Genomic DNA, 27172 nt, shown 5'->3' with positions numbered 1-27172 from the left:
TAATGTGCAGAACAGAGTTTTAATCCCACTAAGAACAACAGTCTCACCCCTTAGATATGGATGAGGGAAAAGAATTGGCAGCAATTATTATACAGTAGATTTTTTTCTTCCTATGGAGAGCTGTCCTGATCATTTCAGACGACTAGACAGTGAACAGGAAGTGGAAGCATTAAGTTCTTGACTCAAATATGCTTCCCTTATCAATATAACGTTGTTTTATTCCTCATATGTTTATACTGTGGAGTTCAGCTTGTCAGATTTGTGCCCCATTGGCTATATGTCTCCTTTGGCCAACTCAATGCCTAAGATGTCTCTTTCAGTGAAGGCTTCAGAGGCAGCATCCAGAGGTGACAGGCAAGCTAGACAGTGGCTAGAAATCAATGCAGAACTGGCTTGGCAATCTTACTCTTTGACCTCATTGGGCCAAAATGAAGTGCTTCCAAAAGAATGGAATGTCTCTTAGTTCTTCCACCGGATCTGCTGAAAGAAAAGCAGAATTGGATGTGGTTAGTATCAAATATAATCACATCTCCAGGCTCTCTGAGAAAATAACTAGTAAATCTCTAGTCACTGAAACCAATGGAAGCAGAGGAACTTACAGTGGGGCAAAAAAATATTTAGTCAGCCACCAATTGTGCAAGTTCTCCCATTTAAAAAGATGAGAGAGGCCTGTAATTTTCATCATAGGTATACCTCAACTATGAGAGACAAAATGGGGAAAAAATCCAGAAAATCACATTGTCTGATTTTTAAAGAATTTATTTGCAAATCATGGTGGAAAATAAGTATTTGGTCAATATCAAAAGTTCATCTCAATACTTTGTTATATATCCTTTGTTGGCAATGACAGAGGTCAAACGTTTTCTGTAAGTCTTCACAAGGTTTTCACAGACTGTTGCTGGTATTTTGGCCCATTCCTCCATGCAGATCTCCTCTAGAGCAGTGATGTTTTGGGGCTGTCGCTGGGCAACATGGACTTTCAACTCCCTCCAAAGGTTTTCCATGGGGTTGAGATCTGGAGACTGGCTAGGCCACTCCAGGACCTTGAAATGCTTCTTATGAAGCCACTCCTTCGTTGCCCGGGCGGTGTGTTGGAAAAAATACTTATTTTCCACCATGATTTGCAAATAAATTCTTTAAAAATCAGACAATGTGATTTTCTGGATTTTTTTTTCTCATTTTGTCTCTCATAGTTGAGGTATACCTATGATGAAAATTACAGGCCTCTCTCATCTTTTTAAGTGGGAGAACGTGCACAATTGGTGGCTGACTAAATACTTTTTTGCCCCACTGTATAAACAACTTATGAGAAAATAGATAAAGTAAGGTTTTATTTATGGTCAAAACAAGAAAAAGGTTACTAAAAGTAAATGATCCACTGACATGGCCTGAACTAACAAAGCAATATTGGTTTAAAGCCCAAAGCACATTAAAAGAAAGGAGAAAAGTTACCAGCTTTGTTTCACTCTCATAAGCTGGATAAAGTAAAGCAACATAAACAATCAGCAACACATTTACATAAAACATGGCTCAGAAGATGTTTAATTCCATCCGTTTCATGGATGGGATTTCAGGTATTTAACCTGCTGATAGACCTTTTGAAGATATATTTCTACATACTAAGCTGGAAAACATAATTCTTAACATTCTTGACATCTGGCCCCATAAAGAAAATTGAATCTGAGAGGTAGAATCAGATTCCCAGTAATGGTAGAAGATGTTAAATCCATTTTCATTTTACTTGACTCGCAAAAGCAATTATCTGGCATGATAAAGGGATAAAGATGCACTGACAGCTTCATACCATATACACATTATTTCTTAATCTAGTTTACGAGAGAGGTTGCCTTTATTTTTCTGGTCTATGACTTTGATATTGAGGTAAAAAATCCAAAAGCAGGTGATGGTAAGCTAGTGGTAACAAAATTTATCTGACATGGTTGTGGAGAACAACGTGAACAAGAATTTGTCACTGGATATGCAAAAAAAATCGAATGAGGCTTTAAAAATTAAGAAGGAAATAAAAATGCCAATCCCAAAGAGCAATTGGAATAATTTCTTCTTGTTGGACTTACAAAAGAGGCTTCTTAAAGTTTTGAAGAAATTCAAGACAAGGGTCAATAACTGAATGGATTAAAGAGCAAGATTGCTTTAGGCAAAAGGAAGGAACATAAAGTTGGCTTATTTAATCACGGTTAAAATAGGACGTTTTTTCTGGACTTGTCAACATCTGGGTTGGAAAGGACATTGTATTGGATTTGCTTGCAGTGAAGAGCTGAGATATGGAATGATGAGTTTTATATTTGTTAACTAATGTTATTGTTTTAGAGCTCTGTTTGGACTTTTTGCTGACACCTGGATAGGAAAAGACATTGCTTATAGTTTGAGTTATGGGATGAAGAGTTTTATATCTGTTAATTAAGAGGAGGTGACAAGATAGTGAAATTGTTTATAATTGTGATGAAGGTGGGAAGTTGCTTTCTTTTTTTTTCTTTTCTCTTTCTATTTTCTCTTTCTTTTTTGCTTTCTTGCACCTTTTATTCTATTTTTCTTTTTAGTTTGTATTATCTTTTACTATTATAGTTAAAACTTTTAATAAAAAATTATTTTAAAAAATGCTACTCAGTGCCTGGGTCACAGACAACATATAGCTACAATATGTTTTATTTGCTTTCAGCTTAGGATGTTATATAAACTTACTGATTACGGTTTAGTGTGATATATGAATGAGATAACTATGGCCTAGTTAGCAAGCAACAGTTTTTCTAAAAAATTAGCCAATGAGAAATGTTGCAAATTTTTTTGAAGAACTATGTAAAAAGACAGTAAGACTGCACCTTTATCTAACTGTACCTACAAATTCATAAATCACTATTTATTTAAATGTATTAGCTGCCCATCTCCAATGGACTCTTATTTTTATGTTTAAACAGAAATGGGTAAGTAAGGAACGCTATAGACATTAGTTTCAAGTACAACTAGATATACTTTTATCTGTAAACAAAAAAGTTATCTGAGTTACTTTAATAGTACCATACACTTAAAAGACTAAAAGGAGAACCTTTAAATTCAGTATGAATGCACCCAGTGCTACAACCCTAAGCATATTAATTTGCAACTAAAAGAATTTACTTCTACATTCATAGCTAAGTTCAAGTACTTATTGTCAAGACCATGGTTTTCAAAGCTGTAGAGTATCGCCGTGAAAGGCTGAGTGAAGTAAATGGATGCCTTTGAACTGTGATGCTGGAGAAAATATCTGAGAATGCTTTGGACTTCAAGAAAAACAAATAATTCAAGATGATTTAAAACAGACATATCACTGGAAGCATAAATAAAGTTTGCATATTTTGAACAGATAATGCAGAAGCAAGAACCTTTAGAGAAAACCCCTGGTGCCTGGAAAAATTGAAGGCAAGAAAAAAAGAGGCTGGCAGAAGACAAGATATCGCAAGCAGAAGCAATTACTAATTGTTATAGAAAGGATCATGAAGAGTCAGAAGCTACTAAGCATATGAACAACAAAAGTTCAGCTGCAAGAATTTTGGGATGACTGTTGTGTTTTGCCACTGGCCTATCCATATAAAGCACCATAAGAAATCTCTAGTATGAAAAACTAACATGGTTCCAACAGGCCAATCCATCTGACCTTGAACAAGATCCTTCCCACTCTCCCACCCTTCATGTGTGCAGGTGCTCCAACTTGATTGGCTGAAAGCAGAGCTATCTTGGGTTTTGAACAACTGGGACAATAGCTTCTTTGCTTAATTGGACAGGAGACTCACTGAAGCACAGACATTCTGGACATGTTGCTCTTCAGAAGTTGGGGTTTCTTTTATTCCCTTTTTATCTGTGCTTTAGTAAGTGCATGAAATATAATGTATTCTTTCTTACTGCGTTACTGAGGATAACATCAATCTTCTCCTCTGCTGGAGAACCCCGTTCAACTTTACATCTGTATGCCATCAGTTGCTGTCGGTCCTTCAAGTCTTTGTATGTCTGGTAAACACCAAAAAGAGAAGCCAACTAAAGCAAAACAACTATTTTTTATCAACATCCTTACAATCACAGTGATCTAGACAGTTATCACCCATCCCTTCTCAATAACTGGTCTGGAAATCCTGCTGCTTCTTCCATAGGCTGATGCCAGACTTAAAGGCTGCCCCAACAAAGAATCAGGACTTTCCTTCAACTTCTTTTGGGTACAGAAGCAGTCAGCACATTCTATTACCTAGTACATTCAGTTTATACATAACATTCACTTTCTATTCATTTAAGTTAATATGTGATAATTGGAAGTTAAGGTTAACAGCAGAAGGCTAGCTTTAGCTAATTCTTTTCAAGCCAATGTTTTATTTCTGCTTTTAGGCTAAAATAGTAATAGAAATGGGCAACATTTAAACAACTGATGCTGTGTCTTAGAAGTCAGTGACTTGTGCCAACAAAATTTAGTCTAGCACATCTATCAGATTGGCATGTTTTCATGGATGTGGCAAAAAAATAGGGCTAGCATCTGTCAAAGGCAGGAAAGCTAAAACAAGATCTGCAAAGTATTGTCTTTTTCTTCCACCGATCCCCTTTCCCTGATCTAGAAGGAATTCCAAAGAACCTTTTTGCTTGACTAGCTACCAACATCACATGAATTTCCCTTCTGCTTTGTGTTTAGAAGAAATCAATCTAGTATGCATAGTACTGCCTGAAATAATAGGTTATGGAACTGTTGATTTTATGCATTTCTTAAAAAATTATATTTCAATATGTATTATGTTTTACTGAATATTTTCAGATACACAAATATACACATGCAATCGTCTGCTGATGTGGAAAGTTCGGTGTCTAAGTTATGGAAACTGACCAACACAGCATTAAAGAACTGAGAAGAAACTTGAAAGAGATGCACTCATGAGGTTAGGAAGGGTATTTTGTATACCACCTAGAATTGATTGATTGATTGACTGATTGATTGATTTATAAGTGAGCCCAAACTTGTAGTAGAAGCCACATCTTGTTCAGCGGGGTCAAACATAATCTGTTGATAGTAATCTGCTAAAGCTGCACTCAAAGGTGCAGCAAGCTGCTCTGTGATCTCTTTAAACATAACTATCCTAGAAGCAATTTAAAGAACACTATAAGGACCGAGGAAGGCAGCAGCTCTGAAATACAAGCTATAGCAAACTGCTAATGATAATTCCTTCAGGTATTTTAGGAATAATTTAGGAATTTTTGGCTAAAGAATCAATCCATGGCTTCTCTGCCTATTCCACAATTTCCCATAATCTCTAGGAAATGGCTTTCAGCAAGGAAAACATACATCTATAACAACATCATGGCACTTGTATTTCACAGCAAGATTCAACTTTGTCTCAACATCTTCCACTAAACGCACATACTCCTGTAGGACCTGTACGAAGAAGACAGAAAATATCAGCAGAATATTCATAATCCCTTGTTCATCTCCCCTAATTTATTTCTACATCAGCTTCCCCCTGCAATAACTTTATTTTACCCCAAATTATATTTCTACACCAACCATTTTCCAAAAGCCAGGTGGTTGACTCAACAATCAAAGGTCTATTAACACAAACAATGCATACAGAACTAGAGAAATATCCCTTCTAGTTTTCCATATTCAATGAATAAAAATACATGGACACATGAAGACTTTTCAAGGTGGAGGCAATGGCCGGTAGGCCAGTGGACTATTTCCAGAGGCAGACTACTGGACAGCTTGCTCACTCACCTGCACTGGGGCATTGTTCCGCTGCAAGATCTCCACCACCCGATGGAAACCAATAGGAGCTCTTTTTTTTGTATAGCCTAACCAATTCTGAAATTACAAATGGAAAAAAGAAATTAGCACCAGACCTTGTGATGGTCTGGGGATGAGATGCACTGCTAAACATCACTTAGGAGCAGACAACAGATATTCTTGAATAGCAACTCCTCTTTTTGTGTATGTCCAAAAGGAAGATGCATTCTTTCTTGGACAAAGCTGCTGTCCTTTTTTGATGTAATATACCTATATGATACATTAGCAATTCAAAGAGAATAATTAGACAAGCCTCTTCCTATAAATGAACTAATCCATAAAGCATTGTATAAGGGCAGGTAGATTAGCACCTCACTGGCATAGAGAATCATTATGCCAAGCAGTATAAGTCAGGCATACCCATGAGTCAGTGAAGATCAGCAGGGACTTACCTTTGTTGTTGCTTTTTTTAATAGTAATTTTATTAAACGTTACAATTAAGAAGATGAAAATTAATACAAACTAAAAGAATAACAAAATATAAAGTGCAGGAAAGAAAAAAATAGAAAGAAAAATAGAAAAGAAAAAAAAATAAGAATAAAGAAAAAGAAAATATATAAAGAAATGACTTCCCCCTTCATCACAAGTATAAATAATTTTCATAACTTATCACCTTCTCTTAAAATACAACAAATAATCTCTTCTTCCCATATCTCATCTCTTATCTATAAACAAATCCTTAAAACCTTGTCCATTCAGTCCTGATCAACAAAAGTCCATTAAGGATTACCAGAGATAACAACATATACATTTTAACCTTGATCAAATAAACCAACTTTATATTCCTTCCTTTTACTTTTAACCATCTTGATCTTTAATCCCTTCAAATAATGTCCTAGAACTTGATTTCTTTCATTTTTCCTTTGTCCCTTCTCACAAATTCTTCAAAGCTTCAAGTCTTTTTTTGTAAATCCAATATAGGAAAGTTATCCAGATTGCTTTTTTGGTTTGTTATTTGTATATCCCTTTTAATTATTAAGACATCAGCCAGTTTCATTTGTATATCCAGTGTAGCATCTTTTTCCATATCATTCTTGTAGCTTGGTATTTTTAAATCCACTTTCAGATCAGTCTCAGTCTTGTCCAGTAAAACTTGTTCCTCTTCTATAACATCTTTTAAACACAATCTATCTATAAGGGCAGACACTCTTAAAATTAACTTTTGGGTTCACTGTTCAAAAATATCATCCAATGTTAACATATTTTGCTCCATTCTGTACTAGCAAGTCAAATTTAAGTGTTCTTCTCCTTTAACTGTAATCTTTACTTCCTTCTGGTTCCCTTTAATGTCCAACCTTCAAAACAGTATGAATCAGTGACCAGGCAAACCCATGAGTCAATGAAGATCAGCAGGGACTCACCTTTGTTGTGAACAAAGCATCCACATCATGCCATGCTCGGAGTTTGGCACGAGCAGCCAGAGCTGTTAGCACATACTGTTTGTCTGGAATCTGTAGGGAAAGAAATGGAAATCCTAGAAATGGGTTGACAGAGCTAGATTGTGATCCAGTGTGAAGTAATGGGTAAGGTGGTAGATTAGGACTCTGAAAACCCAGGTTCATACCCATCCTTAGTTATGGAAGCTCACTGGATGATTTGAGGCTAATCATTCTCTGTCAGCCCACTCTTCCTAAGAGGTTGTTGTTGTGGGAAACAACTAGAGGAGGAAATACTTTGTATACTGCCTTAACCTCTTAGAGGAAACCAAAAATAAAAAGAGTTAAATTGTGGACCTTCAGTCATCTGTTGGTTGCTGAAATTCTTGTAATGAAAGTTCACTTACATGGGCTTTGGTCTGATCTAGCAAGGCTTTCCTTATGTCTTATCCAACAGCACATTATCTGGATAATTTCACATAATTTTTATTGCTTTCTTTGTTTCATAGTTTTATTTATTTATTTATTTATATTTCAAATTTGTCACTGCCCATCTCACTGTGAATTTTCTACATAACAGTGAATCATGTGAAGAACATGATAATAGCAATAAAAAATAATAAACAAAAACAGTAATAGGCCATGCAAGAAGTCTGTCTACATCTGAATTAAAACATACTATACATTAGTCAATACCAGCCACTCAATAAGCCTTGCAGAATTCTGCAGGTGAAATGGGGGTAATGCAGCTGTAGGTAAATACAATCTGTATCTCTGAACCATAGTGCAAAAGAATGTATTCCATCCAACATTAGACCAAGCTGAACATGACCCCAAACCCATAGACACTCTTATGCACTGCCCTAAAGAAAAGATAAGGAGCAAGTGAATGAACTTAAGCTTGTTTCTTGTACTATGGCTGTGAATTCAGCCTCTTGATCAGTGCAATGAACGTTGCCCAATTAAGCTGGTAATAATTAAACTTTGTCACACTTCATGGTTTTAGCAGCACAATCCCTTGAATGCCTTCATTCCAAAACACATATCCTCTGCATACATTTCTAGGAGCGCTGGTCTCTTCTAGAAGATAGAGATGTATGCTTGGCAAACTACCAGTTTCCTTACCTTGAAAGTTTTCTTCAAGTTTGCTGGACTACTGAATGTTCCCTAGAAAGGGGAGATATTGGAACTTTTATTAAAATCTTTTAACCAAGAAGAAAAAGTTGGTAACAAACAGTATAGTATAGTATAGTATAGTATAGTATAGTATAGTATAGTATAGTATAGTATAGTATAGTATAGTATAGTATAGTATAGAATAGATACAGATCACACAACATTTTAGAATTTTCTCCCCAAACCTGAACCGTTTTTATATATAAGCCATTTTAAACATATACTATATATTATGTTTAAAATACCCCAGTGCTTAACATCCAAGGGGAACCCTATCTAAGCTAGTTGAGCTGAGGATGATAGTATTTTTACACTCAATATTCTCAAAAACTCTGCAGTATTTGAAGAGTGTATTGTCTGTCTGAAGACCATATAATATTTCAGATGCCCACTTGCATATGGTGATGCGTGGCTTCTCCTTTGTTTTGAAAAGACACCAGGCTTCACCAATTAACACAAAGATCCCCATTGCTATTGCTATTGCTATCCTAACCTCAGTCTCTGTGTAATGGTAGAAGCAGGAGTAGAAAAGCGTGGTGACCAATGGCATGTTTAGAATGGAAGCTTTTCGAGGGTATTTTCGAAAGATTTCTGTCTGCCCAGATGACTCTAAATGTTTGTCATTTGCCTGGAAAAAATCAGAAGAAATAAATTGCATAAGGATAAAGACATCTAGTGTTACATCAAAACAACACTTTTTTACAAGTTCCAAAGACAATCAGGGTTAAATCCTAACAAGTAGGTCGCAGTCCTTTGTATATTTACAGAGGAATGGCCTATGTTCAGTGGTGCTCTCTCCTAAGGAGGTATGGACAGAGTTGTGGTCTTCATGAGCTTGGTCCAGCCATTACCTCAGAGCTTAACTTACCTCAAACCACACTGAGTTAGATGAAGGAAGGGTAGGATAAACACTACATTAGTAATATATCTATCCCAGCTTTCTTTTTCTGAGATTGCATAGCAGTAATCATGCAAGCCCAGGAAAAGACAAGCCTTCTTTAAGGAGTTGCCAACTGACTTGTGAAAGTGTCACTCAGCATCTGCCATGGTGGCTCCCTTATAGCGGGCATGGGCAATTTTTTTCTAGCTTTTGGGCTATACCTTTCCTTTGTTCCTTGTCCACAAGTACCTGTTTTGCTCCTTAACCCCACCCCCACTCCAAAATGTAAAAAAGGATTTAATATTTTGGCCCTATCTACTTTTATTTTCAGCCAGATAAGAACATTTGGTGTTACAAGAAGCAGGTCAAAGCCAGGAAAACTGGAATAATCGTCACTCCCATGTGTCCAATGACAGAGCTGGGACCTCACCTCAATGATGATCTGCCTTTCCAGAAGTGTATAATGATCCTGAACATGAGCAGCATCCTCTGATGAAAAGGGCAACCTAGAGTGGAGAAGTGGGGGGGGGGTCACTCTTGCATTCTTCCTTTGTACAGAATGTAATCATACTTATTCAAAAGCAAGTTCAGTGAGGCAGCCTTCTCCAACCAGGTACCCCACAGGTTCAGTTAACAAAGAATAATTCTGGGCTAATGATCTTTACAATCTATTCACTGAATACTAAAAGAGCCATGTGGGATCAGATCAAAGGCATGCCATGCATTCTGCTTGCCAAAATGGTCAGCTAGACTTCTATGAAAAGCTCACATAAGCAGGCCCTTAAGTAACAGATAATTAGACATTACAATACATTTGAACTTGGTAATGTTTAGGTAGCAACTACTGATAGTGTTATTCCCTATTAATTTGTCTAAGTTTCTTTAAAAACCTTTCCATGTGTTAGGCAGCAAAACATTTTGAGGAGTGATTTCTGCTCCTACAGTTGAACTGTGTTCTAACTGAAAGAGTACTTTTGTTGGCCCTAAATTTCCTGGTATGGTCTTGTTATTGCAACAGTAGGGAAAAACGTCTCCCAAACCACTTTCTCTACACAGTGCATACCTCTATATAACCATGATGGTTTTTTTTCCTTATTTGCCCTTTCTTCTCCCCAAAGAAAAGCCTTTTCTTTACTGCTCTCCATATTTCTTCCTTTATGGAGAACAATAGGGCTTCCTTCCCATTAATACTGCAACTACTTCACCCCTAAGGCTTGTTCCCCTTTCATTTCTGCATAACCTACACTTACCCAATGCAACTTTTCAGAAACTCTTTTCTTTTCTCGGCATCCGAGATAGTCAGATGCTCACGGTACTGGGTCAGCTGGAGATGGTGGAAACAGACACAAAAGGCTCAGGAGGAGTACAGACTGAATATTCAATCAAGGCTGGGTAGCCCTGGCCCCATCTATTTCAACTTATTCCCTCCAGAGACATTGGGAATATAATTTCCATTTTTCCTAACTGAGGGTAAATACTGTGTGGCTCACCTTCAATTTTCCAAAATATTATTGTTTCCTCCCACTAAAAAGAGTCTAGGCAACACGGGATACTCACTGCAACTTCCTCAGTCCTGTCCAGGAACCTAGAGAGGAAGAATAAGTATCAGACCTATTCAACTTCCTGCTCAGAGTTTAGTTTTGGCTGTATGCTCACAATGGCTTTTACCTCAACAGGTCTAGGAGAAGCTTTTGGTCCTCAGTCTCCTTGAGAAAATGTATTAAATGGCGCAAGGCAACTTGCCGCAACTCCAGCTCTCTGAACAGGATCTCTAGTTGTAAAGAGAAGAAATGCTTGTCTAACAAGATCAGGCCTGAGTTATCCCCTCACTCTTTCCTTTGCTTAAGCATTTCACTTCTGTTGGCCATCCTGGAAAGAGAGGATGGGAGGGGTAGTCCTACACATCTGGAGGGCATCAGGTTGGGACAAGTCAGCTTACTACATGGTCTCATTCAAATAGCCAGAAGGGATGAAAGGATCACCTTGGATATGTCAGTACACTGCATGTAGCTAATTAGTGGGATGGAGGCAACAGAATGTTGGCTTGCAAGGGAATCTCTAAATTAGAAATTCCAGCTTGCAAAATTGGGCTTTTGTTGTATTTGTGGCATACTGCTAAAATATAAAAACGCCTGACCCGTACTATCATTATCATTAGAAGGGAATGCTGCACTGCTACAATTAAGGCTGGGAACCTACTCTACATCTCCATCTTTCTAAGGGGAAAATAAACTATAATCTTCCCACACTACCTTCGCTAGCTTTGTTCACATAACATACTTAAGTCAAAGGAGAGAGGGTTAGCATGTCATGCAATACTGGAATTAGAGACTAATTTTAGCTCAAAACAACACTGTGGTTCAATCTGTTAGTTCTGGGCTAAATTAATTCCCCTGGTCAGCTGTGTTGTCCAAATAGGACAAGCACTATTTCAATAGCTGACAGACTGATAGCCCTGTTTTATATGTGATGGAAAATGTACTTTATGCACTGCAAAAGTACTATCAAGAGAGAAAACCTGATGCACTTCACAGTTAGCCAACATATGGCTACAAGGATTGGATTCATTTCCAAAAAAAAGTGCTCTATATAGGACATAATGTATAGCATGATAGCATCTATGGCAATGATTTTCAAACTTGGCAACTTGAAGATGTGTGGACTTCAATTCCAAGAATTCCTCAGCCAGCATGCTGGTTGGAGAATTCTGGGAGTTGAAGTCCACACATCTTAAGATTGCCAAGTTTGAAAAAAACTTATCTATGGTGATGAATGAGAACTGGCCTCTATGCTCAGCAAATCCAATTATAACCATTCCTTGCAGCAATGTTTTCCCCCACTATATATAAAGGTACTACCATCTAATTCATGAGGATATAAAATTAGGCTTAGCACAGATAATATGCTAAGAGACAAAAATGTTCATGGCCTAAAATGACTGTCTTGAAAAGCGCAGGTGATCTGTCAGCTTAACTTGTATGACAAGAATTAGGCTATACATACTTTACATAAACAAATTTATAAATCTGATTGGGAATCCTGGACAATACGTACCTTTCTTTAAGGTTCTTTTCAGAAAAATTAGTATCTGCAGGAAAACAAATAGAAGAAGGGTCCATTGTATCCTCCATTCATCTACAATTGATTGATTGATATCTCGCCTTTATTTGTACAACTGTTAAGTGAAATCATTATAGATTTAGAGCAAAATGTCATCAGTATGCTGATGACACTCAACTTTATTCCTCTTTTCATCAGATTCAAATAAGGCAGTGGAAGTGAGGAATTAGTGCCTGGCTATGGTATTCAACAAGCGTCAAAAAACTGAAGCTCAATCCAGACAAGCATTGGTGTTATCAGTGGATAGTTCATGTATTGATGTGAGTGGAGTTCAGCCTCTTCTAGACAGGATTTCACTCTCCCCTAAAGGATTAAGTTTGCCCTTCTGGATCCATCTTTGACATCAGATACACAAGTTGCCTCTGTGGTAAAAAGCAGCTTTAATGCCTCCTTGAATGCACTCCTTCTTTACTCCTATTTTTTAAAAAACGTGTTAAATTATTTTAACTAACAAAATTAAACTGAAAGCTAGTATATACAAAATGCAAATCTCGAACAATCTTTATTTTCAAGAATGCTTCTGTGCCCTCAATATACACTGGAGGCATTCTGAGAAAATAAAAAAGGTAGGTCAGTAGTCAACATTTTGTTTGGAAATAGGCTCACTTGCCCACCAAAAACAAAACAAAAATAGAAGATGAAGTGGGTAGGGAGGCAATAAAAAATTAGAAAATGTGATGGGGAGCACATACACCCTTTCCTTGTTCAGTGACTGCATTCCATTCCAATGAGTTGGTTGTTAAGTGAAATGGCCTCTAAGTGAACATGCGACAGAGAGGGAGAGAGACTGTGAAGATCACTGATTGCTGCCATCTCATTCAGATAAAGTTCTCTTCTAAAGTGTCCTGTGCCTGACCTGTTTTTTTTTTCTTTTTTTGCCCTCTGGCAGGAGCTTTTCTAAGGCAGCTCCTCCCTAAAAAGTGCTAATTGCAAGTTAACAAGCTCAGCTCTCTGACCTTAATTAGTTGATTAGAACCTTCCCACCAGCTGTGCTGCTGCCTGAAACTGACCAGACCTTAATCAGTTTCACACTGAAGGCTTTTGTTTTCAGGCTGATGAAATTTGTAAATGCAGATGAAATTTGTAAATGCGTGCATTGATTGGAAAATGATTTTTTTATTACCATTTATTATAGTAATATTTGCAAATGGTTGCTTACTGAGGAAATTGCTAAATGAGGAGTGGCTGTAGTTCTGCCTTTTTATATCTGGCCACACTCAACATTGGCAACTATTTTGTAAGAATGTCCATAACATCCTCCCCAAATTCCAAAAGTACTCGCTAGTTCAAAAACACTGGGGACCCTTGCTTGCATGATATTTGGATTTTTGGACATTTTTTAAAAATTAGAAAATATTTAAGGGGTCTTACAAGATTCATTCACTCTTCATTTCTCGGAGGCAAGGGTAGCTCAACCAATGCCTTGCCTTCCAAAATGTTTTCTAGCAGCAAAACAAAAACAAAAAGATTCATTTTCTCATTCAGAAGATTCCAAGAATTTAGGGCACTCATTTATGGAAAAATTAATACAAAAGTAATGACATTCCCATACACAGAAATGGAAGTTAATTGGGTCAGACTGAGCTGCAGTCCCCCCTCTACTCTATGATCACAGCAGGACTTACGGCTGTAATAACATTCCCATCGTGCAATGCAACAGCTTCATCCAGCAGCAGTAATTTGTCCTGCAAAGAATGGAACCTTTCCAAGGAGCACACCTAGAGTAGGATGAGATTCATAAACAAAAGTAATATTAGAAAGGTGGTGGTGGGGTGTTTATAACATATTCTTTGAGATGGAACTACACCTGGCTGGTTGATAGTGTGAGCAATTCCAGAGACAACCAGTGGAAGTGATTGTTTTCAGGGAGACACCTTTAGTCTAATTACAAGCCCCAGGAACCTTAGCCACTGAGAGAAACAGTTTGCCATTTAGTATTGTGCCTCTGGATTTGCATCATCAAGCGCTACCCATTGTAGCAGGAATCCTCTTTCTAGCATTTTCAAGAAAATCATGAAATCATTCTAACCCAACTGCAAGTGCCAAGTGTCAAGGCAGAGCTCCAGTCATAACTCTGAGGATCAATAAAGATCCTGCTTGGTAAATCCATCATGAAGTAATAGAAAGTGAGGAGCTGGAGGTTCGTCTTATAGCTCCTTGGCAATTCTTCCTCAAGTAACCTCATTTATTTCCTAATCATCATAGCAAGGGAAAAGCTGAGCAACACCTTTCATTTTGAGGATCATATTTTAAACAGCTCCCTAAGAACAATTAATAGTAGTTCAGAGGCATTAAAGGCATGCAAATGTGTTTGATATATCTGTTTAGCAGCTCTAAAGCAACTGGTTGTGGATCTTCTCTATATCTAGTAAGAATCACTTGTTTAGCTATTAATGGAGAGTTCTCAAGAGCTAAAACCAAATCTATGGAATCTTCTTTTGCTCTGACGTTGGCACAGCATAACGTATAATTATGGCACTTGATGATAGGCTTGCTAGCCCTACCATAATCTCCCACTGGACCTCATGTGGAGGACTTCATTCCCCTTTGCACAGTAAGATGTCACAGGCTTCTTTGCAGCAGAAAAGGAAACTACCAACAGCCATATTGCCATGTGACTATGCAAAAGTAGTGTGAGAAACCCTTCCAAATACATATAAAAATAATAGGTTCAAAAGTAGGAATGAAAAAAATAAGTTCTAATTTCGATACAGGTAGTCCTCAACTTACAACGGCAATTGGGCCTGGAACTTCTATCGCTAAGTGATGCAGTCATAAAGCGCGACCAGATTACTTAGTAGTCCTGGTTGCCATTGTTAACTGAATCCAATGGTCATTAGACAAAGCAACTTCCTGCTGGCTTCCCACAACCAAGCCAGTGGGGAAGCCGGCAGGAAGTTACAAGTCCTAGGTGGTTCGCAAGCAGGCAGGTAAGTGGGGGAGGGCGCAAGGGGGTTCATGGGAGGCATAGTGAGGCTCAGGGAGGGTGCATGAGGATGCAGGGGAGGTGCGGCAAGGGCCAGGGAGGGGGGTGGTGGTGGTTGAGGGAGGCGCGGCAAGTGTTGGGGTCAGGGAGGGTGCGTGAGGGTGCAGGGGAGGCCTAGTGCAGGGGAGGGTCAGGGAGAGTATGCAGGGATGTGAGGGGGTGTGCAAGGGTGCAAAGGAGATATGGCGAGGCTTGGGGAAGGTGCATGAGTGCAGCACAGATTGGGGATGGTGCGTGAGGGTGTGAGGCAGGCGCGGTGAAGGTTGGGGAGGGTGTGCAAGGGTGCATGGGGATGCGCGAATGGTGGGGCAAGGCTTGGGGAGGGTGCATGGGAGTGTGCGAGTGGCTGGTGCGAGCACAGAGAGACTGGGGGAGGGTGCACAGGTCTGAAGACTTACCCCAGTTACTTGCAACCTTTCCTGCTAGCTTCCCCATTAACTTTCTCAGGAAGCCAGCAGGGAAAGTTGCAAATGGCAATCAAATGATTGTGGGGCGCTGCAAACAGTCATAAATGTGAGCTGGTTGCCAAGTGCCCGGATCATGATCACATGACTGCGGGGGTGCTGGGACGGCTGGAATTCCGAGGACCAGTCATAACCATCATTCATTCACCGTCATAACTTTGAACAGTCGCTGAATGAATGGCTGTAGGTCGAGGACTACCTGTAGTTTCCAAACTTTCTGAAACACAAATTGAGCTTTCTGAAAGCTCATCCCAGTTTCACTTGCTACCTTGCCTCTCTGCAGCCGTCTTACTGTATCATTAGGACTCCAATCAGAATTGTAATCCTGAAAAAGTAAAAAGAAAACAAAAACCACTGTTAACACTTTACAAGTTTTGAAAGATCCAGTTATGATTTGTGACTGAGATATATGGGGAGAGAGAGAAATAACATTGTTAGTATCATACTAGACAACTTTCAGGGGACTTAGAAACTAATCCAGGAATACAACATAATGACAGATAGGAATCTTGGTTTGGATACAAACCTAAGTTTTTAATTCGTGGCTAGTTTAACTGCTGGGAGAGCTAGGGTATGTTTTGCCTGCAGAAGAGAAGACACAGGAGAGATTTGATAACAGTCTTCAGCTATCTGAAGGACTGTCATATAAAGAAGGGAGTGAACTTGTTCTCTTTTGCCTTGGATGATAGGACTAGAACCAATCTACAGGGTAGTAGATTCAGGGTAGACATTAGGAACAAGTTTCTGAAGATAAGAGCTGTCAACCAGTTGAACAGGTTGTCTCATGAAGTAGCATGTCCTTCACTGGAGGTATTCAAACAGAGGCTGTATAGCCACTGGCTTTAGCTGATCCTGCATCAAGCGGTAGTTTGAACCAGATGACCACTATAGCTTTCTATGATTTCACGATCTAATCTGTCTTCTCCTTTCTTTTCAGACTGTTAATTAAGAAGGGAAAAAAACCTCTTTTAAAACATGGAACCTGCTCCTAAAGCAATATATTTGCATGGGAGTCATCACTGTGAGCAAACCATGCTATGGATTTTGTGTTGTAAGCTTCTGATTTCCTTATCTAGACTTATAGCCCACTTATATGCATAGCATATGAGAGTAATCCTCCATGTGGTCAATTACTCAAGGAGTGTGCTCAATTACTCAAGTGTAAAATCCTAGACTATAAATGCAAGTAATCACTTTAATAAATTATGCAATGAGCATTCAACAAATACTGTAGTCCTTGGACAGAAAGAGGAGATGTGAGCTTTTACAATTAGATAGGGTTTAGTCATCTGGCTCTAAACTACTTAACTTTGTCCTTCATCCAGACTCCAATAAATATACTAACCTTATAATCTGCTTTTGGTCTGCGTAATTCTGGAGCATAATTTTTAAATCCTGTGTCTGTAAGAGCTGAAAAAGGAAGGACAGATCTTTTTAACTTTCTGAATAAGTTCCCATCTTTCCACGCTGTTTTGCCCATCATATGGCGCATAGTCACTAAATTTGGTACAGCACCAAAATAACAATAATGCTAATTAAAGCAAGAAACAATAAGAATCAATAAAGGAAGGGTCTGAAGGCACAAATAAATGCATCTGTTTCTTTCTAAAGACCAAAAGGAAGTAAACAATGCTAGTTTCAAGGTATTATCTGTCAGAGCCCAAAGTCTATCCTAGTTCTTGTCTAATTATTAGGACTTATGCTTTAAAATATCATGCTGAAACTTTCAGATGCAAATTCCTTGCATCCCTGCTGGCATTTAAAAAATCTTTAAAGACCTAAATATTTTTTCAGTCATGGGGCCTAGAGGTTGGGTGAGCCCATCAATGTGATTTTTTGGGACAACTGTTGTTACATGGAATTGATTAAATTGTCCTTGGGCCCCATTATGTTCTTATTGTACTATTTTGTTATTTTTTTGTTTCATTTTCTGTTGGTTTTTAATCTCCTGTTCACCACCAGAGTTGCAACAGGCAAGATGGAACGCTATATAAATCAATATAGTAAATAAACAAACAAATAAATCTGTGTCTGTTTTGTGGTGACACTTGAAGTTGGTTGCTTCATTTGGATACATTATAAGGAACGGGCTGCAACTGCTAGCTGCCATATCCTGGCTTCCTTTCTCTTCCTAACGGCAGGGCCAGACCTGACCTTACATCCTGAACTCAAAAGAGGGCAGTTTGCACTCCGGAACCATCTGAGACCTTTTCTTTGGGGAGTGAACTCTGGATGAAGTGAAAGGACTAAGACTGCAAAGGAAAGGCCAGAGAGGAGAAACTTGTAGTAAACAAGATGTGAGCTCCTATATACATTTTCCTATGTAATCTGCATGGTTAGTCATATAGAAAAGATGGTACTAATTTCTCCAATGGTATATGAGAAGCAACCTTCCCTTTTAGCAAACTTAGGACAAAATTCAGTATTCTTACCATCTGAAAGTGACTGAAAACTCCCATGTTTGTTTCTTCCTAAAAGAAAAGCACAAATATGAAAGGCAGAAATAAAGTTATTTCTTCTCGCTAGAAGCCTATTAAGTCACTAACTATAAAATAATGCCCAGCAGCATGAATTAAGACATACAATTGCATAACTTCTGTGAACATCTCATTTAACAATGTCCAGAAACAAGGGCTGAAGACTGGACAAATGGTAATTTTTTTCCCTTTTCTCAAGAACCAATCTTTGCTTATGCTGCATCTATCCTGTTGCCAAAACTGTTAATTCAACTGAAAATATAAAGAGAAGGAAATAAATGTAGTATTTCACTGTGAGAGCATAAAATCACTGACCTCTTGCACAATGAGATACTGGGTAACAAGGGTATGGGGCACATAGCAAATGTTACCTTGCACAGACTTGCTATCAAAATTGAGAAACAAGTGCTATAATGACACTTTGCCAATCACGAGATGGTAAGGAGCCAGAGATGAAGAAGTCCTTTGATCAGACAGACCTAAAAATGCAATCCTGATGCTTCTGAGGGTAGCTTTGCTGAACAACTGCCCCCATAATGATTATCCTACCTTTAAAAAAGCTGCTCAGTGAATAAGAAGAGGATTGCTTGGGTATAGCTGCATAGGAAGAGCCCTTTTGCTGATCCCTCCCTTCAGAGGCACTGCTGCTACTGCTGCTGGAGGCAGTCTCTTTGATTGACCACGAAATGCCTATGAGAAAAGAAAGAGAGAGATCTGGAAAATGTGTATCATTCTTTAGCAAAGAAAAATATTAATAATATTAATATTATTAATTTGAAATACTGATGATCATTATTTGGGGCCTAATTCTTATGCTTCTGCTTATTAGATAGCTATGTCCTATAAGATACATAACCTCAACCTAAACTGTTGTGTTAAGAATAGTCTCTGAAAGCACTCATATATCTACAAATCAACCAAACTGTCCCTAGCCTGGTGCCGTCCAGATACTTTGAGCTATTAACTCTCACTATACCCAATCAGCATGATCTTCAGCGATCCTAATTAGGGATGACGGGAGCTGCAACATCAAATAAACGGGGAAGGTGTCAGAGAGGAGAAGAGCACAAAATGTACAGAAAGGTCTATTAGGGAAGTTAGTAAGGATATTGCACATTGGGATAATGCACTCAGTACTGCACTCTATGTATTCTTTACAGCAACATATGTATCGGTGCAACATAAATGCAAAAAGGGTAATGGGGCACATGTGGTCAGAAAGCATCCCTTTTGAGACCTGAAGAGTGAATTTTGATAGGCAACTGGAGGCTCCTAACCTATCTCTCTTCTATCTATAGCAACCAATATGAACAACAAATGGTCTAGTGATTTATCTCTGGCCAACAAATTCTAGATCTACAGAATAACATGGTAACATATGAAGGACTGCAAGGGTCTGCACCTGAAAGAGTTTATTATTCTTAGTTTGTATACAGTAAGTCAGCCTCCCCCAATTTTGCAACCTTTTAGTGTGTTGGAATACAACTCCCAGGTTCATACTGAAAAGGGGCCAGATTAGAGGCTAACCTATGAATAAGAAATGCTGATGCTTAATAGGAAACCTACTTCCCAAATGTCACATTGGGCACCAAATATTTATGATATTTTTAATTTGCCCTTCATGAGAAGATAATTGCTAAATTCATGGAAACATCATCATTATCTCTGTACAAATGGTTTGTACTAACTTAGGAAGCAGCCTTCTTATAGATTTTTTTACAAGCACAGGCAAGATCAAAGAGCTCACATAATGGAGCACAGAAGAAGCTATCAAGCCTTGTTGCATAGCTATCTCCACCCAGGTTAGGAGAAAGCAAGTGAAAACTAACATCCTCTTCCTCTGATGGCTGAACTGACCAAGAGTCAAGTAGCAGCAACAAATACTTTTACTATGACCAGGTAAAATTTACAATATGTACCTTTTGGGATTTCCTTTGAAGGCTTTTTTAGCCATTCTATCATTTTATAGCAATCATTACAAAAATAAACGAACAGAATACAAAAGTACAAACCATAAACAATGAAACAATGAAATACTAAATATAATTAATAAACTACAAAAAACCTAAACAGAAGAAAAAACAGAAGAAAAAAACAGAAAAAAATTAAAAGTACAAATACCAAATTTCTAAATTTTAACATGTAGAAATCACTGGTTTACAAAATTTAAACTATATTATCATATAGAAAAGGATTAAAAATATCTAAAAATGCTATTGTTGTAAAATATCATGAAATCTATACCAAAGAAGAACATATTTCATTTTCTGGTTAGATGAAAATATTGCCCTTTCCCAAACAGATAAATTATACATTTCCCCAAAATGTCTGGAATAACATCAGTCTGCCAATTTCTTAGTATAATTCTTTTTTACAATGATTCTTTTTACAACTCAGTCAGATTGCAAAATTTTGGGATATAACTTAGCACAACATTAACATCATTGACATTCAGGGATTTCCCCATAAATCTAAATTCACAAGACCAACTCATATGGGTCAGTGAGACCTCAATTTTTTTGCATCTCCAACAAAGAAAATCTGATATCCAATATATTATTTGGGGAGTCCAATAAATTCAAAACACAATTTTTTGATGAATCAATTTTAGTCTCAAATCTGTCAATACCAATTTAACATTATTAAGGACTTGCAAACATGGATGTGGCATTATCAGATACTCCAGTTCATAATTAATAAGGGATTTCCTTTGAACTTTTTGGAGAGGCTATTGTTTACTCTCAATTAGTTGTTTTTAATACTCTTTCCCTACTGAAAAAGGAAATTAGGACAGAGGAAATTCAAGCAGCAAAGCAAAAAAAGAAAAAGAAAAAGAAAGGAAAAGGAAAAGGAAAAGGAAAAGGAAAAGGAAAAGGAAAAGGAAGGAAAGGAAAAAAGAGAAAAGAGAAAAGAGGAAAGAGAAAAGAAAAATGAATGAATGAATGAATGAATGAATGAATGAATGAAGCCATTAGACTTTGTCACCACTCAAACTTTAAACATGGGTCTTTCTTCTTCAAATATTCATTTAGGGGTGCAATTCTGACAGCTACAGCATCAATCCAGGTACATAGACTTATGCTTTCAAAGGAATTCCCCCAAATCAAATGAAGAACTACTACACTTACTGCCCACAGGTTCCCCACTCCAGCTGAACTTCTCAAGGTCATCGTCATCATCTACAATATCTGGAAGGCTATTGACTGTTCGCTTGGACTCCTTCAACTAGAAATAAAACCAAAGTTAGAATGAAATCTTGATTTCTTCAGAAACAAATATTTTTTTCCTAAATGGCACACATGACATGGATGTCACATAAAAAATGTCCAAGGTGACATCCTCAGTTATTCCAAGTATGTGAGTCTACACAAACTAGATGCAAATAGAACAAGATATCAATAAAATTAATGCCAACTTTGAAGAACTCACCACATCTTCCCTTAAATTCTATTATGTTTTATTTGGCATCCATATAAAGTTTGAATTTATTTATTTATTTTGGTGCTTTCAAGTCAGTCTTGACTCCTGACAACTACTGGGAAAAATCTATGCAGTCTTCTTGGCAACATTTTTGGAAGTGGTTTGCCCTTGCCTTCTTCCTAGGGCTGAGAGAAAATAACTGGCCCAAGGTCACCCAGCTGGCTTTATACCTAAGGTGGGACTAGAACTCATGGTCTCCTCGTTTCCAGCCTGGTGCCTTTAAGCACTAGACCAAATGTGCTCAAAAGGACTTTAGTATTACAGAGAAATTCAGACATACTAACTCTGGACATATTTGTGTCATATTTATTGGCATCATATTTATACCTTAGTTCAAGAAACCATTTTGCTCTTGAAAAGCTATATAGTAGTGACTTAGAAGCAAGCAAGAATTATAAAACAACTCTAAAAGACTGTGGAGAGATCAGAATCTAATATTATATGTGTTTCCTTCATTGACTGAATTAAAAGGGGTTTGTCCTATAAAACTATTAGAACTTCCTTGGATGCCAACTCAAATGCCAGAATTGTCCTGGAAGTCCTTTTAATTTCCCAGAATCAGGTCATTTACCTCCCACTGGTAAATCCTGAGTACAGCCCCAGGGACACCGGGCTATTGTACTCTATGTTCTGACTAGTGTTTGAACATTTAGCATTCAGTCTTGTTTTTTTGTCTTATGTGGGACCACTGTATTTATAAGACAGCTCATCTCTTAAGACAAGTTCTGGATTTGCTTAGATATGCAGCCCCTGTTGGCTTGGGCTACAACTGTTCTCCTCAACAATATAAATATCAGTTGTGTCAGAACTCCATAGGATATATCATCGATTGGCTACTCCTAAAGTTCTTGGAATTCACACTGCATTATGAAATATAATTAAATCTGAGAAATCTGAGCGCAACGTGCCCTCAGAACATTTTTTTTTTCAGATACCCATGATTAAGTTGAACAAAGACCACTATGTTCTCCTTCCTTAGAATAACCACTCCTTTTCTTATGTCACACTGCTTTGGCCCACTGCATTCTGAAGCACCTTTTCTGAATCATTTTCAAAACTTGCATAGCCTTATGAACTAGGAGTTATAACTGGTAGAACTGGAGTAGTACCATACACTGCTGCAGGGTTGACAAACTTCTAAACTGGTGGTCCTGTTGTTCTGAGCCCATAGGATTCTCACCCAGGATCCTCCTCCATCACTGGCAGCAAGAACAATATGTTTAGGCTATAGCTAGAGTTCCTACATACAATCCTCACTTTTCCAAAGAGGAAGGGAAAGTTTCAGCAAAGCTAGTTTCTTAGGAGCCAGATTTAAGGATGCTCTCTTATTGAAGCACCATCAAGCACTATCTTCTGGGGTAGAACTATTTCAAGATACTCCTAGGCACAATACTGTCCCACCCCCTTTAAAGAGTTGGTATCATAAGTAAACCAGTTTCTTTCCTTTATAATGTGTATGGGTGTGTTTAAAATAAACACAACTTTTCACTTCAAGAATAGTTTGAGCTCTTCCCCAACCATGAGCCTACATACCATGAAGCACTAACTTGTCACTCTGTTGAGACACCAAATCAGAATGTACTCTCTGTGCATCACATCTTTGTAAAGGTTCATTCATTCTTACATTTGTTGTTCAGTCATTAAGTCGTGTCCGACTCTTCGTGACCCCATGAACCATATCGTGCCAGGCCTTCCTGTCCTTCACTGCCTCCCTGAGTTTGCTCAGTTTCATGCTCATTGCTTCAGTGATGCTATCTAATCATCTCATCCTCTGTCATCCTCTTCTCTTTTTGCCTTCAATCTTTCCCAGCATCAGGGTCTTTTCCAAAGAGTCCTCTCTTCGCATTAGGTAACAGTAAACCCTCACTTCAATTAACTCATAGGGTACAAATGTATCTGTTAGACGTATATGCCCATTAAATGATGAATCAGATTTAATCAGCGTGTAAAATGGCAAATGTTGCATCCAAAGCCCTTCATCTGAGGTTCAGTAAATCATGGGTTTACTGTACATATTCACAGACAAATACTTCCACATGGAATAGAAATCTAAAACTTCTAACTCATTTTCATAAATACATTCACAAATCATAAGTAGTAAAAAATTTAAAGAATGAGGAAGCTCAGTTCTGCACCCTGTATCACGTAAATTACACACATTCAATCAAATGTGATTAGCTCTGCTTTCAGTTTATAATAAAACCTTTATATACCATATAAATATAAATATTGTATTTAAAACCTTTATATACAATATAAAAGGCTAATTCTATATGCAGATATCAGTTCTCTGTAGCAATTCAGGCAAGGGCATGAAAAGGCACTTTTTCACCATTTTTTCAGGATAGGAACTGTACCTGAAGCAGCTCATCATCTTCATCGTCAAAAGTAAAGGCCTTACATTTGGAACTGTTCCAATATTCTTCCTCATCAACCTTCACTTTGTTCATCTGCAAAATAAAAGTTTCCTTTTTAATTGCAAATAGATTTCCTTTACTCAATTCAGAAACAATCTGTGATCAACTGAGTAACTGCTGTGTATAAATATACATTTCCTATACACAGCCAGAGTACAGTATGCAATCTATTATTATAGCTAAATCTTCAGAGAGGGATTTGCATGCTGAATATTCCCAAAACTACAATGTGTAGCCACTGAAAGAAATGTATTTATCTAACTAGCACCTATGAACAACATACTGTGAGGCAGGTCCAAGAAAAAAAAAAGTGACAGAATATCTACTGTCATTGCTCCCAAGTGCAGCCATTCTGCCATGTCACTTGTCAATACATCCCAAGCAATATTTCACATATCTACACATCTACCGAACTTCCATTCCCAAACATGAAATATTCACCAGTTACCAAAAATATCCGCATAGAGTGTCCCCATAGGGTGTCAGTTCTAATGCCAAAATAAAAACCAAAATCAAAACTATCAACAATATGACATTTCTAAAAATACTTTAGTATTCCATTTTTGCAGGAATCTTTTCCAAGATGCAGAAAATTTCAGTGAAACATGGCTCCACTGAAATGTATTAATACATTGGATTCCATCTATTCAAACGGGTTTTTCCTTTCCCACTATAGGAGTTAGACTTGTATTATTAGGGCTAAAATGACTGAATTTTTACCTATTGTTACTGCTGTGAACAGTCACTTCAGTCAACATGTTATCTGAGCATATAAAAACAGAATATTTTGTACAACTGAACAGTCAGACCACTTATGTGACAATATAGCTATTAAATTGGTGCCACACATTTCCCTCGTTATTCACTGACTCATTCTCTGAATGATATTGGCTAGTAAGTGAACTCTATGTTACTGGGCTGTTTACTGCTGTATGGACCTATAAACCATAAGTAAGTGTAGAACAAATTAGTATCACGTACAATTTTATAGGGCTTGTTCTTTTGGAGATTTAGTCATCAATCTGAAGCCAGTTATCTGCACATGGAATATTGACTAAAAACAACATACTATCCTCAGGTATATCTAATCCATTTGCAGCAGTTCAACAATGATACATTTCATACATATACACGTGGCACTTGTCCATGCCTGTGATGAATGGGACAAAAAAGGCACATCTAGGCAATATTTCACTCTAAATGTAAGGAGTACTAATGCTCTGGGCCACGGCCAAAACACAGCTGCAAACGAATTTGTACTGGAGTTATTTCTGATGTTCAATCCATTCACCTTCTCCTTATCAGGATTTTGGAGGGAAGCCCCCACGTTTCCTTTCATCTTCATCCTAACCTGTAATTATATTTTAATAACGTGTGTGTGTGTGGGGGGGGACACAATTGCTTTTGCCGGGATTTTTTCTTTTACTCCTCTGCCTGTCCCAAGCTTAAATTGCCGTCTCCGCAGGGGAAAAGGCCTAGGTCCGTCTGAGAGGAAGCACCGTTCGCCTACGCAAACTGAAAGGGATGATCCGTGGAGCAGCTACCTCCCGCCTGGAATCCGGCCCAACCAGCAAGTCTCTACCTCCTCGACCCTAAACTGATGGGGAGGAACCGGTACGCCCCCAACCCAGGATAGATGTCGCCCCAGGTGCTCCCTCCCCCAGAAGAAACCAGCGGACGCAGATACCCTCGAAAGAACAGGCCACACCACGAGAAACGAGAACCAGCGACCGGCCAACTTTCCAATCACGCGGGGCCGCGCTCCATGCTCAATAGCGAACTCCCCCTTTTCCCGGCGGAGCGACTCGATCGCGTCCACCGCTCTCGGATACCGCCGTAGCCAGGGAGAGGAGGGTGCCTCCGAAAAGCATCACGGGAGTGGTATTTTCCAAGCTGTTGCCTCGCCTTTGATGTATCAAGATATATTGCTTAGGAAACTACAAGTCCCAGCATGTCTGCACATTTTGATTTCCAGGGACGAAATGCCTCAAAAATCGAGAGAGAAGTTGAAATATAACTTCTAAGAAACCATACTTCCTTTTCCGCTTCCTGGTTTACTTCGGTTTCATAACTACGGGAGCACAAAGGAGTCAATATTCTTCCACTGCGCGGCGCTCGGTTTAAAGGTGCCTTATAAATATAGTTACAATAGAAGCGTCCCCGATCGAGATATTCACAAACGGTGGAATCATACATAGCTGGGTTCGGACCAAGGGCAGAGCTATTGATAATGATGAAGTATATGCACAAAGGGCTGAACTTTGCATAAAAATTGAACTTTGCGCCTTTGAGTGAATACATAGCACTTCAATACGCTTGGATCAAAACCCGTGCATAAAATAAAATAAAAGTCACAAAAAATAATTTGCGTAATAGAACTTCGACACGCGTGTACTTTAGGGTGGTTCCACCGGAAGTGTATTTACGAGAGTCCTACACGTATGCTAAAAAGCAGAACTTTGCAACCAGGTGCGTCACCTTTAAGTTTCTGTTAGCCAAAGAATAATACGTGTGAAAATCGTCCAGGTGGCCATGCATTTTCGCTCTGTTAGGGGCTGCAAGAGCCTCGGAACATCATTTCCTTTTCATAATATTTCACAGGCTGCCTTTCAAGAGGACTCATACGTTATCCTGCATCCTTGTTTTGGTCGCGGGACCAAGAGCAACGGCTGTGGTAGAGACTCACCAGGCTTCTTTCAGCTTAGCCTTTTTCGGAGATCCGCTCAGGTCGACCAGGTGCCGCCACCCGACCCGGCTGAGCGGCCCGAAAAGACTGAAAGAAATGGTTCCCACGCCATCTGTCAGTTCCAGAGAGCGGAGTTTGCACCATAGAGAAGCCCCAACCGCGTGGCACTCGGCGACCCAAGCCCCGAGAGTAGCGCGCGTATTTTCCTGGCGCATGACTTCCGCTGGCACCTTCCGTGGCCCGTTCCTTCCCTTCGGATCGCCCCGCGGCTCCAACGCCGCGCCCCCCTCCCCTCCTCCGC

General features: G+C 38.6%; 1 protein-coding gene across 4 annotated transcripts; it reads right to left on the bottom strand.

Annotated features, from left to right (window-relative positions):
- Positions 1 to 27043, bottom strand: VIPAS39 (VPS33B interacting protein, apical-basolateral polarity regulator, spe-39 homolog). 4 transcript variants are annotated; one of them, XM_088145276.1, is made up of 20 exons: positions 26872 to 27043; positions 24126 to 24218; positions 21417 to 21513; positions 18838 to 18978; positions 18244 to 18282; positions 17157 to 17221; positions 16080 to 16136; positions 13987 to 14079; positions 12296 to 12329; positions 10910 to 11012; positions 10799 to 10826; positions 10492 to 10565; positions 9672 to 9747; positions 8855 to 8989; positions 8311 to 8352; positions 7171 to 7260; positions 5741 to 5827; positions 5312 to 5401; positions 3895 to 3999; positions 1 to 480 (listed from the first exon to the last, which is right to left on the bottom strand). In XM_088145276.1, exons 2-20 carry the CDS (start codon positions 24216 to 24218, stop codon positions 460 to 462), a joined length of 1470 nt encoding a protein of 489 aa, XP_088001402.1. In that variant the 5' UTR covers positions 26872 to 27043; the 3' UTR covers positions 1 to 459. The 4 variants fall into 4 exon arrangements, with proteins under 4 accessions (XP_088001402.1, XP_088001405.1, XP_088001404.1 ...); XM_088145279.1 differs by lacking the exon at positions 26872 to 27043 and adding an exon at positions 25873 to 26839 and having other exon boundaries at positions 1 to 477; XM_088145278.1 differs by lacking the exon at positions 26872 to 27043 and adding an exon at positions 25894 to 26838.
- Between the last annotated feature and the right edge of the window lie 129 nt (positions 27044 to 27172).

The sequence above is a fragment of the Python bivittatus genome, unplaced genomic scaffold (assembly GCF_059951505.1).
Source record: "Python bivittatus isolate LINGU-HERP-01145 unplaced genomic scaffold, Pbiv_v1 ctg000480_np1212, whole genome shotgun sequence".
Classification (NCBI taxonomy): domain Eukaryota; kingdom Metazoa; phylum Chordata; class Lepidosauria; order Squamata; family Pythonidae; genus Python; species Python bivittatus.
This window is presented reverse-complemented; position numbering and strand designations above follow the sequence as displayed.

Bases quoted from the DNA above. Each gene is read 5' to 3' on its own strand.
- VIPAS39 (XM_088145276.1), bottom strand. From the start codon at position 24,218: ATGAACAAAGTGAAGGTTGATGAGGAAGAATATTGGAACAGTTCCAAA. The intron at 18,283-18,837 runs GTAGGATAATCA...CTTTTCTTTTAG, and splicing joins ACTGAGCAGCTTTTTTAAAG to GAAGAAACAAACATGGGAGT. The intron at 9,748-10,491 runs GTAAGTGTAGGT...TCTCCACTCTAG, and splicing joins TTTCTGAAAAGTTGCATTGG to GTTGCCCTTTTCATCAGAGG.